We start from the raw sequence: 18,060 nt of genomic DNA, 5'->3' as shown, positions 1-18,060 counted from the left end.
TAGTATCAATAGGACAGTTTTCTCAAGTTTCGGGGAGGACGACCGTTCTTCAATTTGTAAATTTTTTCAGCTAATAATGCTAGGTTACCAGTCTTCTCCCAGCACACAATTTTTCCCATTCATTAACAAATGAAAAATGCTATTTATTGTCACTGACGTTCGACACCAGTTTAGTTGGCAACATTAGTTTCATTAAATTACTGTTCAATTAAAGACAGTGAATTATGGCCCATTTAATAAGACTAACGATATACCGACACCTAGATTAGTAATCAACATCATTATTCCTATATAACATTATAGATAACAAAAATGGAGTCCACTTGGGCCATCAAGACATGAAACGAACAATCATACAGACCCAACAAAATTTAGTTAACTATGCCAAATCCATTGGCTGCTCTATTTCCAAGTAAAAATTGTAAGTATACTATGTCAAATAGATTAGTAAATTAGACCTGGAGAGTCCGAATTATCATGTCATGAAGATTATTTTGTTCAACTATTGGTTTGACTAAGTCCAACTTCTAATCGAGTAAAAATAAAATTAATAGCTTGTGATTATTGATCCAAAGATTAAAGTATGAAAAACAATTAAAATGGTGCAAATAGATTATTTAGATTTTAACTTGTGTGGTTACAAGTGTTAAGGTTCATGAATTACCATGTTATTATTGTTAATCCCAATTATCAAATTCTAGCAACGATAAATTTTGTGCATCATATCAAATTCTCTAAATTAATTAATTTATCTCTTTCGAATTCAAATCAATCTTACTTAATTATGCCAACTACTATATCTCTATATGAATTTGAATTATGCATTCAATCACAAAGAAATCAATTAAGGGCCATAAAATTAGTAAAAAAGTGTATCTTTTTTTTCTATTCAAGATTCGATTTTTACTGCGTGATCAGCATGACTCTTGTAATAAGCTTGAATCATGCTTATTGTCATCTATAAATTAGGAAATCTGTCAATTGTGCTATGTCTAGGAACAAATTTGTCAATGATTTGTATATTTCATTTATAGCTATAATTGTGTACTGTATCTAGAGACATTGTTATGGAATAAACTAATCTTGCAATTGCTAATCTGAATGTATATATGGTATCAGAGTGTTCCTCCCTTATGAGAACAGAAACGTATTTTCATTATCCATGTCCTCTCTTAGTGTTAACTCTTCACCATCTCCAGTGCAACAATGTTCATCAGAATATTCTAATCTTTCACCGTTTACCATTAGCATCTCTATTCTATTACCTTACAAACTTACACCGTCAAATTGTCCTTCCTGGCATGTTACATGCCTTACCATTCTCATTAGATGTGATCTGGTGGGATATTTAGATGATATTGTCAAGTGCCCTAGTAAATCGGTTGCTACTTCTTTTGCTATTGCAATTGCCTGTTATGCTCACTGGCTTCGACAGGATCAGTTTTTTCTCAATGCAATTTTTTCGTCAGTTTCAGAAACTGTTATGCCTCTGATTTCCATGAAAACTACAAACGGTTATGTATGTTTGCACTTGGCCCTCTCGTTTGTAAGGAAATCTTGGGCTCACATTATGTAACTTAAGGAAGATTTGACCCTTGTTCAGCGAGGCTCTTGCACGACATCTAAGTAACTTCAAGCAATCAAGGTGATCGATGATGAACTCTACTTGATTGACACATTGATAAGTGCATTTTACACACTTAATTATGCTACAAAACCTGAATAATTGTTGATAAATATGTAGAATATGGGCTAATTCTATATAAATTATGTTTTTGCAGAACAACATCGATGAATATGGAAAAATTGAGAATAAATAAGCGAAAAATGACCAAAATAAAAAAAAAGTTCAGATACAAAAATGAAAATAATCGGAAGATGGCTTGAAAGTAGGAATGGAGATTTGAACGAGTCAAGGATCAATGTAGTGAAGACATGGAGTATTGGAAGAAGAAGAAGAAACGAGAAAAGAGCGATGGGCCTTGTTTTTAAGCAAATGGAAAAGAAGAATGGTGAAACAGAAAGTATAAAAGCTAAATTGCAACACTTTTATAGTTGATTCGGACCACAAAATAAAGATTCGAGATGTTAGGGTTCAATTGGAAGCAATTAGAAGTTGAAGGATTGAAATTGCAAGAGAAACAATTTAAAAGGATCAAGAATTGAATTTGGAGACTAAAACGCAACAATTGAAAATTAATATAATTGGAAGACTGCCCAGTTATATAGGCTAGGCGACCACCCAATCATGAAGAACAAATACCAGGGCTTAAAGTTTAGTCTGGACGATTGTCCGAGTTTTACCTTGGCAATCGCGGCGAAAAAATTTTAATTTTCTTACCTGACTCAAATTTTTATGGAAACAAATCTTGGGATGTCTTTTAAGGCCCTAAGGATGTCCTTAAGCAGGGAAGATGCATTATAACACATTGAGAAGGCTTTTTAGAGGGGAGAACAATACAAAATGTGAAGATTCACATCAAGATGCAAGGATTCAATTCAAAATTTAAATTGGCGATGTCTTTTCTTTACTTTTCAGTTTGTTTTCTTCTTTCGACCATGCTAGGCTAGATTTACTTGTGTTAGGAAAACAATGAACCATGTGATATGACTTTTTAATCTTTAATTTTACATTTTTGACACTAAAAAACATTTTTCGAATTTTAATGATTTATATGAAATTTTATTTCTCCATGATTATTGTGCACAGTAATTGCGTGAATATAGTGGCTTATTTTATGCATTCAAAAGAAGAAAAATAAACTCGACATGGTATAAATTGCTGCAACATCCGAAAGAAATACAAATATACTGTTATGCTCTATGTGAATCTTTAAGTATTCATAAAAATTATGTATTCTTGTATCTTCGCATCCGTTATAGGGATATAGTCGGGTCATGTATGAGAATAGGTTTAACATTACTCAAGAAAGATTGTTAAATATAATAGGAACATTGATTCTTTAGTATTCAATTGTGTTGTCAAAGTATAAAACTTAGGTTAAAAAATATTATTGTATAGGGATTCGTGACCCTAGTAAATTTGTTATTCATTAGAACACATCAATTTGCATCAATCTTAATTTGCATTTAGTTTATTTAACTTATTCTTAGTTGTATACATAATTTATTTTACTTATAATTTCATTATAAAAACACATAGTATTAATTTTGTCTTTGTTAAGGTGGGGTAATAAAAATTGAACAAAATCAATTTCTATGTGACGATACTTAGACTCACATCCACTTTATTACTTGTCAATGAATCATACACTTGCGGCGATTTTAATTCGAAATATATTTTCGTGAACAAGTTTTTTGCGCCATTGCTGTGGATTGAGTTTTAGTTTGATTTTATTTATCTTGTCACTAATTCGGACTTTTGTCTGTATTCTTGTATTTTTATTTTTATTTTGTTATATTTTTGTTTGTGTTTTTCATTTTTGCCTCATTTTTAAGATATATAAATAATAAAAATTGAGGATAAAAGATGGCTGTAGTTGATTTCAACAAGATGCCTTTATGTGACTTCATCATAAGGCAACAACAATTGGCAGCTCAAGAAATTGATGAAGGTGATATGCTTGTTGGAGATTTCATTATAGGACAGTGACTACGAGATATAGAAGTATAATTTGAACTAGATGAAACTGTTCTGAGTGACTTGCCTACTGCATTATTACTCTCACCAAAATTTGAAGTGAGTGATTTGCCAGTGAAATTATTTCGTCCACTGATTATTAATGAACATCAATTAAGATAATCATGTCCATTGGACGTCCAACAAATACTATAAGACGAGAAGACTTTCCATGAAAATGACGTTATTTCTTTGCCAAAAGTTTTGGATATGGACATTGAACTCGATAAAACTTCAATTAAAGAAGATGAGCATGAAAAGATCAAGAGCTTAATCATAACGGACTAAAAAAAATTAGTAGCATTCAAAGAAGAGGAAATTAGTATGCAGTCCCTGATTTTAACATCTGCTCAAAAATTGAGTTTATGATTAAACCTTATAGGAATTGAGGTACACACTGTTGACCTCGAAATGGATGTGAGGGAAAGTCTTAGTTCTTGAAAAATGAAAAGATCAAAATTTGGAGGAAAATTGCAATATAGAGCAAAGTCAAATTATGCAAGCTAAGCAGGACCTCTAAAGCTATATTCAAAGTGCCATGAAACACTAATGAAAAAGTTGAGCTCTAGACTTTAAATTTAGTGCTTAATGGGAGGCAATCCATTTTTCTATCACTTACCTCTTATGTTGATTACGTATTGCATTACAAGTAGAATTTTAAGGATTGCATTATCATTTTAGGGCCATATTTAGGAACTCGTGCATTGTAAATGGTTTTTAGCAGATATCAGGTAGTATTTTAAGACTTGCATTAGTAACTTAGTCATTTTGATCTATTGAGTTCAATTTACTTAGGCTCATCGTTAACATCATAGAATTATGTTGAGCTTACATTGATGTGATATGCATTCTTAAGGTTGCACTTAGATTTCTATCTCCGAAAGAATTTGAAAAACTTACCTTTTCTTAGCTATAAGATTTTTGCAGAGATGTATGCTTTGTTGGATAGTTTTTCTAAAAGTTAGTAGATTAGGATTTTTCTCGGTGTGAATTAATTGCAAATATTTAAACTTATTTGTTATCACTAATATTTGTTTTAAATTCTTGGAACAGAAAATTGAAGCCTGGCAACAAAGAAAAATGGTGGTTGTCATGATATCTACTAATCAAACCAGCTTGATATTCTTACCTATCCGTATCTACTCCAGGGAGTTTCTAATCCTTACTACTTTATTTTGATTACTTTTGCTTTTACATTGAGGACCTTTTTTTATATAAGCTGGGATGGCATAATCTTCACAACATCGTTAACATTTATTAATGTTTGTGTATAATTTACTGCTTTTCGTATGATTGTTTATAGGAACAAAAAAAATTAAAGTCTTTACTCATTTTTATTTATTATTTTATGTGCTTGTGTGGGTTTGATGGCCTTGCCGACAATGATGTTAAATATTAGAATAAGTATGAGCTAGGAATAGTAGAAATAGTGCATGATTAGAGTAGCCAATACTTGTTTATGTGAAACTTGACATTCTCTGTGCACAACACTCATGTTTTACATGTTAAGTTGGTGATTTGACTCATTATTTAGAAAAGAGTGGAACATAATAGGTTAACCCTGAAAAACCTCTATTGTACTTATCCATAATCCATTGTTTCAGTAGTTTGAAGATGGATGTCTAAAACCAACGAGATAAAGATGAAGTGAAAATCTTAAGTTAGGGAATGGTTTTAATTGTCTAAAAGAAAAGGGGCATAGCATCAATTTGTGTGCAAATAATACTTCTCTCAAAGCCTTTATAACTCGAGCAAGTAAGCCTATAAGGGTATTTGAAAAAATTGGTGTCCTACGGTCAAATGACTTGAGAGTCACCGGCATAAAGCTCGTTAAAGAGGTCATATTGAAAGCAAGATGTGGAGAAGCTAATGAAAATCATCTTGTGAATAAGTCTGCAAGAGTTTAAAACCTGGTGCTCTAGAGTCAACTGACTTGGGAGTCACCAGCCTAAAGTTCATTACATGGATTATATAGAAAACAAATGACAAGATACTGAAAAAAAAAAGAAAGAGAAAATAAGTATAAGTGAAGAAAGACACATTGCATTAATTAAGCCTCAAGGCATTTGGTTGATAAAACTATACCTTTAATGAGAAGCAAGTAGTTTAGTTTAGTCTTGAAGATTGTAGTAGTAAAAACAATAGGAGATCCTCTATTATTTGAATGGCGAACTTGTAATAGTAAGATCATTTCAAACTAAGAGAGGGTAAGGATTAGACTTAATTGAATTTCAACCTTAGAACACACATTAAAAAAATTGGGAGAATGAACAAGTTTGGGGGTGTGTATATCTCAAGTGAAGAAAGGAAATGCTTAACCGCTACGGGTTGGGAGTTGAACCAATCATGAGTTTGATATGTTTACATGAGTTTACACACAGAGACGTTGGGTTATACATATAACAGATGGAGGCTAATCTGATTTGGAATTGTTGAAACTGTACATTATGTTAATTACTTAGTTTCAATCCTGAGACACGGTGGGTTGTCAAACCATGCTTGTGTTAAGGTAAGCTACAGTTTTGTTTGAGGACAAATAATAGTTCAAGTCTGGGAGAGTTGATAAGTACATTTTACACACTTATTTATGCCACAAAAAATGAATAATTGTCTATAAATATGTGGAATATGGCTTAATTTGATATAATTTATGTTTTGTAGGATAACATCGATGAAAATGGCCAAATTGAGTAAAAATAAGCGAAAAAGGACCAAAATAAAAGGAAACAAAATGTTAGAGGCCAAAATGTAAATAATTGAATTTAGTGAAAACATGGAGTATTGGAAGAAGAAGAAAAAATGAGAAAAGAGTGATGAACATGTTTCTAAGCAATTGGAAAAGAAAAATGGTGAAATTCAAAGCATGAGGGTTAAATTGCAACATTTCAATAGTTGATTTGGACCACAAAATGAAGATTCAAGATGTTACGGGTTCAATTGGAAGTAATTAGAAGTTGAAGGGTTGAAATTACAAGAGAAATGATCTAAAAAATCAAGAATTGAATTTGGGAGCTAAAATGCAACAATTGAAAGTAAATATAACTGGGTGACCACCCAATCACGAAGAACAAATACCGAGACTTAAAGTGACAGCCCAGGCTAATCGCGGCGAAAATATTCTGATTTCCTTATGTGATTGAAATTCTTATGAAAACAAATCTTGGGATGTCTTTTAAGCCCTAGAGACATCCTTGAGGAGGAGAGCGCATTATAACACATTAAGAAAGGTTTTCAGAGGGGAGAACGAGATAAAAACGTGAAGATTGACATCAAAATGTAAGGATTCAATTCAAGATTTAAATTGGTAACGTTTTTTCTTTATTATTCAGTTTGTTTTCTTCTACCCATCATGCTGGGCTAGATTTGCTTGTGCTAGGAGAAGATGAATCATGTGATATAACTTTTGAATCTTTAGTTTTACATTCTTGACATTAAAACACTTTTTTGGAATTTGAATGGTTTATATGAATTTATTTTCTCCATAAATATTATGAACGGTGATTATGTGAATATGGTGGCTTATTTTATACATTCAAAAGAAGAAAACCAGGCTCGACATGGTATAAAACATTGTAGGGTTCGATAGGGGATAGAAATATACCTCTATGCTCCATGTGAATCTATAAGTGTTCATAAAAATTCATCCATTCTTGTATGTTCGCATCCATCATAGAGATATAGTTAGATCATATATGAGAATAGGTTTAACGTTACTCGAGAAAGATTGTTAAATATAATAGGAACATTGATTCTTCAATATTCAATCGTGTTGTCAAAGTGTAAAACTAAGATTAAAAAAGATTATTATATGTGAATTCGCGGTCCTAGTAAATTTGTTATTCATCGGAACACATCAATTTGCATCAATTATAATTTGCATTTAGTTTAGTTACCTCATTTTTAGTTGCATACTTAATTTAGCCCCCGTTTGAGCCCCGTTATTTCTCATTACATTAAATTAAAATTTTCTCTCTCCTACTTTTAACCACACAATCTTCAATAAAATAATATTACACGTAAATCAAAAACTTTTCAACCACTCATTTTTTCAAAAAAACACTATTCATCTCATTATAATTTACAAATAATGGAGCTCAAACGGCCTTTATTTTACTTATAATTTCGTCACAAAAATATGTAGTATTACTTTTGTTTCAGTTAAGATCACGGTAATAAGAATTGAACTAAATCAATCTTTGTGGGATGACTCTTAAACTTACATCTACTCCATTACTTGTTAACAAACAGTACAATTGCATAATTCGAAATATATTTTTGTAAACACACGCCAGTTTCTAATGATGATTTAACACGGTAGGTTCTCAATGTTCTTGGCTCAGGATTTTGGGAATGATGGCTCCAGTTCGCACTATCGAATCTGCCTTATTTTCTTCGAATTACATGATCACTTGGTTGGTTATGTACACTATCTCTGATGGTCGCTACAAAAAAGGAAAAGAACAAGGCTAAATCCATCCCTCACACAAAAGTCATCCAATGTCTGCTACAATACAGGCAAGAACAAGGCAAAATCCACCTCTCACACGAAGAATCCTTCCAAAACATTTTCGGCTGCCTTCAATTTTGTGATCAGCATAGTCATGCTACAAAGAATTGTGACAAACTTATATTACGCCTTGATGCCAATTGTGTTACTTCCACCTCCAAAAATAGAAAATGGCTTCTAGATTCCATTGCCTCTCACAATATTATCTCTAATTTGACAAATTTGTCTATTCACTAGGAGTATGATTGTCAAGATTAAGTTGTTCTAGGGGAAGGTACCTATTTACAAGTCACTTACATTGGCTCCATTTCGCCTCCCTACTCATGATAATAATGTTACCGTTAAGTTTCACCCTTTCATTTTCTTTGTGAAGAACCGAATGTTGGGAGCAATGCTCATGCACAGTTGTGTGAATATGGAGTCTATTCGATGGCACTATGACCTCCCTCTAGCTAAGCTCATGCAATAAGCGTTACTGAAACCTGAGTCTTTTCACAATGGCACCATGGGGCATCCTATCCCTAAATTTTATCATTGTTACTCTGTAGTTATTCTTTACTAGTTTTCTTGTGAAAGTACTCTTTTTCTTGTATTTCGTGTCAATGTAATAAATCTCATAAATTGCCATTTACTTGCAATTTTCTTACAAGCAATGGTTCGTTAGAGTTTGTGCATGCCGATGTTTGGGGTCTTTTTCCCGTTTCCTTTATTGATGACTTTTCGCTACTATGTCTTATTTGTTGATCATTTCACTAAATATTGTCACCTCTTATTCCATGAAGAACAAATCTGAGGGTAGCCCTATTTTTATTCAATTAACTACCATGCTTGAAAATCAATTTGCTTGCAAAATAAAAAATCTGTATACTGATAATGGTGCTGGATTCATCAAATTACGTCTCTATTTCTGGCACAACATGGTATTAATCACTTTGCAACATCTCTCCATACTCTCCAGCAAAATGGTACTATTGAGAGTTTTCATCGCCATACCTCTCCTTTCAGGACATGTGACTTAGCCACGACTGTTTACCTCATAAATTGCCTTTCTACCCTCCTACTCACACGTAAGAGTCTTTTTGAGGCCTTATTGGTTGAATGCCCGACTACCAAAAGTTATGTACATTTGGATGTCGATGTTAACGTGGCTAGTTCCTTACCAAACACATAAACTACAACCTAAGTTAAACCCATGTGTCTTTCTTGGGTACTACTTGACTCAAAATGTCTTTAAGTGTTTAGTTCAAAAATGGGTTGGTTATATCTCTCTAGTCAGGCAAAGAGGGAAGATTTCATGAGACTCTGCTGGGGAAACGGGTTATGTAACGCCCCAATTTTCTATAAACTTCGAAACGTTACGAAAAACTCATTTTTCTTTATTTTAAGTGCGGAACTATAAAAATAAAATTCTTTATTAAACAAATAACTGCAACATTTATAATTCTAAATTTAAAATACGAAAATTTTATCTAAACATAACATAAACTCCTAACTAATTCAAATAACACGTTTGAAATAAAATGATCTCTAAAAAAAATTTAAAAAAATTGAACGTCTACTGGCAATCCATGCATTTTTTTATTGAACATAAACGCATAAGGAAACAAAAACACTTACACTTAAAGTATCTTACCTCATTAGAAAAATTTGAAACACGTTCAAAATCTTTTCTCCTCTTTGAAAAATACGTGATTAAAATATTCGATGCATTCAAACTTTATTTCCAATACTACTCTCTCTCTTCCTTTCTCTCTCTCTCTCTCTCTTTCTTTCTTCTCCCTCTTCCTTTCTCTCTCTCTCTCTTTCTCCCATATGTATTGTACTTATTTTTGGTAGTCAATGATGAGGTTTTTGGCATTGTATTTATAGTTGAAAAAGACAATAGAATTTGGGTGAAATTGGGATGAAAGAAACGTGTACCACCAAATTGGATAAAGCTAAATTTTTTGATAAAGCAAATCATGATGTGATTTGTGTACTTGATTGTGATAAAAATATATATAATTAATACTTATCAAATCAAAAGTAGAATCATGGCCAACCACTAAAATTACAACTACAAGGTAGAATTCCTATATATCTACACGTGAAACTAGTGGCTCCAACTACACCAAATCCTAAAGCAATTTAAAATAACATATATTCTTAGAATTGCGATATCTTTGGCCTGACTTATCCAAATTAACTTTTTCTCGAGCCTAAAATTCATGATTTAATATGATCTATCCAACAAGCCCAATATTGATATATTAAATCTTGATCTGTGAAAATTTAATTATTAGGCCCAAATAAAATAGGAATTTATATAATATACAAAATAAATAAATTTTTATCTATAAAATTTTTGGGTTGCTACAGGTTGATTATTCAGGTAAATTTTGGAGAAAGGTATTTTCCTTTCCAAGCTTCATTGACCGGTGCTACAATGGCTTTGTCCCCATCTTTTTATTTATCTTGTCATCTGTAACGTCCTTTGTTACCATGATCAATTAGAGACCCCGTAACCACTAACCATCGATATCACATCTGAATTAAGTATAAAAGTAGCATTCCTTGCCCAACAGATTGGCGCAATAAGAAATACTCGGCGCATTAATTTCGTACATCTCGTACAATGAAAAGTCGACTAGAGGTGCCTTGCTTTTAATCAAATAGTGTGTGTGTATGTGTATATATATATATATATATATATATACATACACACACACTATTTGATTAAAAGCAAGGCATCCACGCATAGACGGATCTATAGTGAGGTCAACGGGTCCGTTGCCCCACTCTAAATTTGAAATCCAATATTTTCCAATAGGTTTTTCAAGATTTTATAGAAGATTTTCAAAAAAATTCCTTATAACTTTTAATTTTGCCTCCACAATTAAAATTTTGTGAAATTTTCCCCACAACTCTACTCTCCTAGCTCCGTCCCTGATTCCACATAGCTATATTAGAATTTAACAAACTAGTAATGGATAATATTCAATCCTTCTGCTCCAACAAGGAACATTATTTCTGAAACATACAAATGTAAATGCAAGAATGAAGATAAATAACTGCTTTCAAATTAAACTCTAGCTAGCAGACTAGCTTTATTTTGAGCTTGTGGAGAACATAAAGAAATTGCTCATATTTCTTCGTCAAACAACTTCTTGAAGGTGTTAATATACTCCTGCTGCAAGCACAATGAAAGAGTAAATGATCCACCTCCATCTCAATCTAGAATAATGAAGGATTTCCCATCAAAACCTATTGATCCAGGGCCCAGGTGAATCACCTATCCCCAACCAAAATTAGCTTCAAATACAGGCAGAGATGTCCAACTTGTGACTTCCATACTAGGGTTTCCATAGAAAGCTCCCAGTGCACACCTTGCTGTGTGAAAATTACGATGTACAGAAACATCTGGTAGAGCCTTATAAGTCCAAGATGTGATCTTACGTATTCATCTGTTACTTGATCAACTGCTTCACGTATTTTACTTGAAGCATAACTTAAAGGATTAGAGAGTAATTCACCAGCTGTGGTTATTGCTGCTTCTCGTAAAATGGCGTTCCCAAAAAAGCCTTGTGGTATTGGTGGCTGAATTCAATTTCTGAAGTTGACTGCTATGTGTAATTGAGTTAGTTGCTCGTCTGCATGCCTCCGTGCCTTGGATGCACATCTCCACATATGTCCAGCGACAGCTTCATACCTGTACATAGGACATGGCCACAAACTATAAGCCCCTAGTTTGAAAACCACTATATGGGTAAAATGGAGTTTTGAATTGCGATTTCTTGAAACATATGTGGTTAAAATTTTGGAAAAAATTTTGGATTTACATGTATAATATTTTATTGTTTGAATGTGTAGTTAAAAATAAGTATGTAGAAAAAAAGATTTTGAAATAACGGTTGTCAAACATTGGCTAAGTATGTAGTAAAAGCCAAGAGACTTAAGGCCCATTTGGCATAGCTTTTAAAAAGTTAAAATGAGCTTTTGAAACACAAAAGTTGCTTTTAGGCCCGTTTAACTAATTTTGTTAAAAAAAATTTGGTAGTTAAAAAAGTTTTTAGAAAAAATTGATTCAATGTGACTTCCTCTAAATGCACTTCCAGGGTGAAAAGCACTTTTAAATATTAGTTTTCAAACAAAAATTACTGTAGCTTCCTCCAAAAGCTATTTTACAAGAAGTAAAAGCAAAAGCTATGCCAAATCGACCCTTAGGCTATGTTTGAGCTTATTTTATGGAATTAGATTTAGTAATTATAATTTTTTTCAGAATGAACTGTTCCGGGTTTACATGTAAAAGTATTTTCTTGGGAGAATGCTGATTAAAAACGAGTTTGAAGAAAAATTAATTTTTGAAAATGGGGCTCAACTTAAAATCTTGATGTGTAGGGTTAGATAAGAAGTAAATTTCCCCTTCCCTTCTCATTGGATGCAATAATATATACTGTACGAAAGTGAAGAGTTCGATTTTGATACCTGCTATATGGACGAGAGGTATTTTTGTATAGTTTATCCTTGTTTGCTTTGTCCTTCAATTTATCAATTTGTTCTTTGCTTAGCTTTAGCATGGCAATTGTTGTTGGCTTCTTCCTCTCCTCCATATGGTCAGGCTGGCCTATTATTAGTGGCAGTGGTGTCAACGCTGTATGCTCAAACTTCGGTTGTTCTTCAATTTGCAAAATTTTCCGATCGAGTACTGGGAGGATACCGGTCTTCTCCCCGCGTGCAATTTTGGCCCATTCATTGATAAAATGGAAAGCAGACGTTCCATCTGCTAAAATGTGAGAAATGCCCAAGCCAAGAGAAAGTCCACCACATCTGAATTTTGTAAGCTGAGCCAAAACCAATGGTTGCTCGGATATTGGAGTATTACTATAATCCATTTTCGGAATAAGCTCTCTCATTTTTGCATTTGGAAGAAAATTCTGTTTTGCAAAATCTTCTACCGTGGATTCTGTCTCAGCTTCGACGAGAGTAGCTCCCTTGGCATTGCAATGAAGTTGCAGGCGGCCTCCCCCAAATCCACTCTCATGGAGGCCCCCGGCTAATGGGTAGAAGATTACAAGCGCTTTGCTCAACGAGTCTTTCAGAATTTGGATTGCATCTGAATAGTGAAAATCTGCGCTTTGCTCAACGAGTCTTTCAGAATTTGGATTGCATCTGAATAGTGAAAATCTGTATTTGGACCATAAAAGTGGACAGTGGGTGCATGAGTAACGACGTTAATTTGGTCAAGTTCTGATAGTTACATGTGTTGCTTCTAGAGTTTGAATTCACTCCTTCGAAAACAATCCAACAGAGTTACCTGAATGCAAGAATTGATCAACAGGATCCAAAATTATAATTCGAGCCCACCAAATTCACGATATTTCCTTAAAACGAATTTGCTGCCTTCAATGGTGCTAAAGGCGTCCAGCAATCATTTCCCAAGATAGAACGAATTTTCGTCTCCTACGGAAGCTTCACTGCAGTCTGTAGGAGTTTCAACGAACTCAACGAAGTGCGTTTTACTTCGAGACAATATCGGAACGAGAGAGAGGGAAATGAGATTCAAAGCACAGAAAGTTTGCAATGAAAATGGTGTAAATTTTCTGTTAGAAAGGTTGGCTATTTATAGACTTGTTCGTGGCCATTCGAACAGTCATCACCTTTTAGACAAACTTCAAAAATTCGAACAGACATACTGTTCTTAAAAGTCGTGTTTGTTAAGTCGGTTAACAGTCGACTGTTTGGTCGGTAAACAGTCGACTGTTTGGTCGGTAAATAGTCGAAACAGTCGACTGTTAAAAGAAAATAAAACACCAGGAATAAGCCAAAATTTAAATTTCATTTTGTACCCAAGAATTTGATTATTTACAATTTGGCCCAAAATTTTAAATAAATTTTGTCCAAAAAGTTAATATAGTGTAAAGGTCCACCCGGACCCGCACCCGCACCGAATCGGACCAGACTCGGACTCGGGCTCGGGCTCGAGCACGTGCTCGTGCCGTGCCGTGCCGTGTCGAGCCGAGCCGACTGGTAGGACGAACGGCGACGGCGGCGCGCGCGTGTGGGTTTATGACCGAACCCAATAGGATATAGGTCTTCCCTCTTCCAAAAACTATTGGTACCCCTTGGGGCCTAAACCCAATTCCAAACTTCCACCTTATAAACCACACTAAAGTTTCCTAACTTTCCTATGTGGGATAAGTGTTTGGCAAATCAAATTCTTCCATAATCCTTAGTTTATGTGGGTTACTTTAATACTTAATATTTCATTCAATTTTAAATGGTTTTCGATAAATAATATATCACGTTAATCATCTCATGGAGTAGAACGTGAATATGCTAGGTCCCGTATTATTTAAAAGTTGGGTCCCATTGAAATTTGGGCTCAAAGTTGACCCATTAAACCATTTTTTCCAACAATCCCCCACATGAATGAAATATGTTGGCCTTTATTCCAAACGATAACATCTGATATGTTTTTCAAAGGAAAAATTGAAGAAGACTGCATCGGGATAAGTAGTCAATGACTTTGAACTTTCCCTAGTAAAATCTATCGGAATTCCTTAGCCAATCAGTAGCAAGTTGCTTTGAACAGTTAGCCGTTTATAGAATCCTAGACAATAGAAGTCACACAGTTTTTCTTCGAACACAGTTAGTTCTCACGTTTGTGTCCATTTTGGCCTTGGACACCTCCTGGTTCATGAGTGGTTTTTAGAGAATTCATGTTCACCTAATTCTCTTAGAAGCGGCCCCTTCTCACTCACATAGGTGATTTCCATAAAGAGTATTATGCTATACTCCACTTGAACAAATCAAGATATAGAAATCATTAAAAGTGTATCTTAACCTATTTCGCGGCAGCTGGGCACTGGCTCATCATAGGAATGGGTAGAAGTAAAATCTTCCCAGTGTATACTAAGTTTTTCACAGTTCAGTTGTCCCATTGAACCTAGATCTTGGGATCTCCAGTCAACTAGATTGGGTTGCCACCATGAAAACTTTTGATTATTTTATTAGTTTTAATCCCATCCCCTTCGATGAACTTTCGACTTGCTCTCTTGTTAAACTTTTAGTTAGCGGATCCGTAATATTCTCTTTTGATTTCACATACTCTATAGAGATAATGCCTGTAGAGAGCAATTGTCTAATAGTATTGTGTCTACGACGTATATGTCGAGATTTACCGTTGTACATTGCATTTTGTGCTCTTCTATTTGCTGATTGACTATCGCAATGGATACATATAGCAGGCACATGTTTTATCCAACATGGAATATCTTCTAGAAAGTTTCGTAGCCATTCGGCTTCTTCTCCAGCTTTGTCTAATGCAATGAATTCAGATTCCATTGTTGATCTAGCTATACATGTCTGTTTTGAATATTTCCATGATATGGCAGCACCTCCAAGTGTAAAGACATATCCACTTGTTGATTTGGAGTCTTTAGTATCTGATATCCAATTTCCATCATAGTATCCTTCAAGTACTGCTGGATATCTCGAATAGTGCAATCCAAAATTTTGGGTATGTTTTAAATACCCTAAAACTCTAACAATAGCCTTCCAATGATCAGTGCTTGGATTACTTGTATATCGACTTAGCCTACTAATTGAATAGGCAATATCAGGTCGAGTGCGGTTTATGACATACATTAAACTGCCAATGATACGAGAGTATTCCAATTGAGACTTACTGTCACTAGTATTGGAAACAAGATGCATACTAACATCCATAGGTGTTTTCATAGGAATAATATTATATTTCTTGAATTTATCAATAATCTTCTCAATGTAGTGTGATTGAGACAATATGAGACCATTAGATGTTCTAGAAATTTTAATTCCTAATATAACATCGGCCACACCTAAATCCTTCATTTCAAATTTACTTGTTAACATCCTTTTTGTAGTTTGAATTATGGTATCATTGTTACCCATAATCAACATGTCATCTACATATAAACATATCATGACATATCCATTTGGAGTGTTCCTGACATAAACACATTTGTCACACTCGTTAATTTTGAAATCATTTGACATCATAACTATGTCAAAATTTTCATGCCATTTCTTAAGAGCTTGCTTTAATCCATATAATGATTTAACAAGTCGACATAATTTCTTTCTTGTCCTGAGGCCACAAATCCTTCAGGTTGCTCCATATAAATTTCTTCATCCAATTCCCCATTCAAAAATGCCGTTTTAACGTCCATTTGATGTATATCCAAACCATTCAATGCTGCTATTGCAATAAGCATACGTATGGATGTGATTCTTATCACAGGAGAATAGGTATCAAAATAATCAAGACCGTCTTTTTGCTTATAGCCTTTAGTGACAAGTCTTGCTTTATATTTGTCAATTGATCCATCTGTTTTCATTTTCCTTTTGAAAATCCATTTACATCCCAAAAGCTTATTACCGGGAGGGAGATCTACTAATTCTCAAGTATGATTTTGTAGTATGGATTCAATTTCACTATGAACAGCTTCTTTCCAAAATGAAGCTTCGGTTGATGACATAGCCTCCTTAAAACTCTGAGGTTCATTTTCTAACAGATATGTTAGAAAATCAGGCCCAAAGGAGATTGACGTCTTAGCCCTCTTGCTTCGTCTAGGTTGTTCATTTATAGATTCTTGATCTATAGTCTCTTCGTTTTCACGAGATCTCTTTTGTGAATTTGATTCACCTTGCATGTTATGAGGAAAAGTATTTTCGAAAAATGTAGCATCCCTTGATTCAATAATTGTATTAACATGCATATCAGGTATTTCAGACTTATATACCATAAATCTGTACGCATTACTATGGTAGGCATAACCAATGAATACAAAATCAATGGTTTTAGGTCCTATCTTAACCCTTTTAGGTTTAGGAACTACTACCTTAGCCAAACATCCCCATACCTTCAAGTATTTATAATTAGGTTTGTGACCTTTCCATACTTCATAAGGTATTTTTTGCGTTTTTCGATGTGGTAGTTTGTTAAGAATATGGTTGGCAGAAAGCAAAGCTTCCCCCCACAAGTTCTGCGGTAATCCAGAACTTATTAACATAGCATTCATCATCTCCTTCAATGTTCGATTCTTGCGTTCAGCAATACCATTAGATTGAGGAGAATAAGGCGCGGTAGTTTGATGAATAATTCCGTGTTCTGAACAGAATTTCTCAAATGGTGAATCATATTCACCACCTCTATCACTTCTTATGGCCTTAATCTTTTTGCTAAGTTGATTTTCAACTTCTAACTTGTAGTGTTTAAACACTTCAATTGCTTCGTCTTTGCTTTTGAGCAAATACACATAAGAATATCGAGTACAATCATCGATAAAAGTGATAAAGTACTTATTACCTTCTCTAGTTTGAACAAATTTTAAATCACATATATCGGTGTGAATTAAATCTAGGGGTTCGGTACTTCTTTCAACAGAACGAAAGGATAGATGTGACATTTTGGCTTCTACACATATATCGCATTTGTGATTAGGATTTAAATCACACTTTGGTAATAAATCTAATTTTATTAGTCTACGCAAAGTGTTATAACTTGTATGTCCTAATCGTTCATGCCAAATGTTAAATGACTCAAACAAGTAAGAAGAAGATATATTCTTATTCATAATTGGAGGTACAACAGTCATTACATTCAATTTAAAGAGCCCTTCATTCAGGTAGCCTTTTCCTACAAACATTTCATTCTTTGATAGTACAAATTTGTCCGAAACAAATACTAGTTTAAACCCATTCTTACTTAGTAGAGAACCAGATACCAAGTTTTTTCTAACATCGGGCACATGAAGAACATCATTCAGAGTGAGCTCTTTTCCACTTGTCATTTTCAGCACATCTTCCCATGTCCTTCTATCTTAGAAGATGACGAGTTTCTCATGTAGAGATGTTCATCATGATCCATTGCTTTGTAGGTAGAGAACATCCC

General features: G+C 33.9%; 1 protein-coding gene across 1 annotated transcript in view; it reads right to left on the bottom strand.

Moving 5' to 3' along the window:
- Positions 1–18,060, bottom strand: part of LOC111404589 (spermidine hydroxycinnamoyl transferase-like) — a 55,427-nt gene that overhangs the window by 32,259 nt on the left and 5,108 nt on the right. Inside the window, exon 4 of the mRNA XM_023033377.1 lies at positions 13,280–13,373. Within this exon, the coding sequence (XP_022889145.1) occupies positions 13,280–13,373 (94 nt within the window). The remainder of the gene's footprint in view (positions 1–13,279; positions 13,374–18,060) is intronic.

The sequence above is a fragment of the Olea europaea genome, chromosome 11 (genome assembly GCF_002742605.1).
Source record: "Olea europaea var. sylvestris chromosome 11, O_europaea_v1, whole genome shotgun sequence".
NCBI lineage: Eukaryota > Viridiplantae > Streptophyta > Magnoliopsida > Lamiales > Oleaceae > Olea > Olea europaea.
This window is presented reverse-complemented; position numbering and strand designations above follow the sequence as displayed.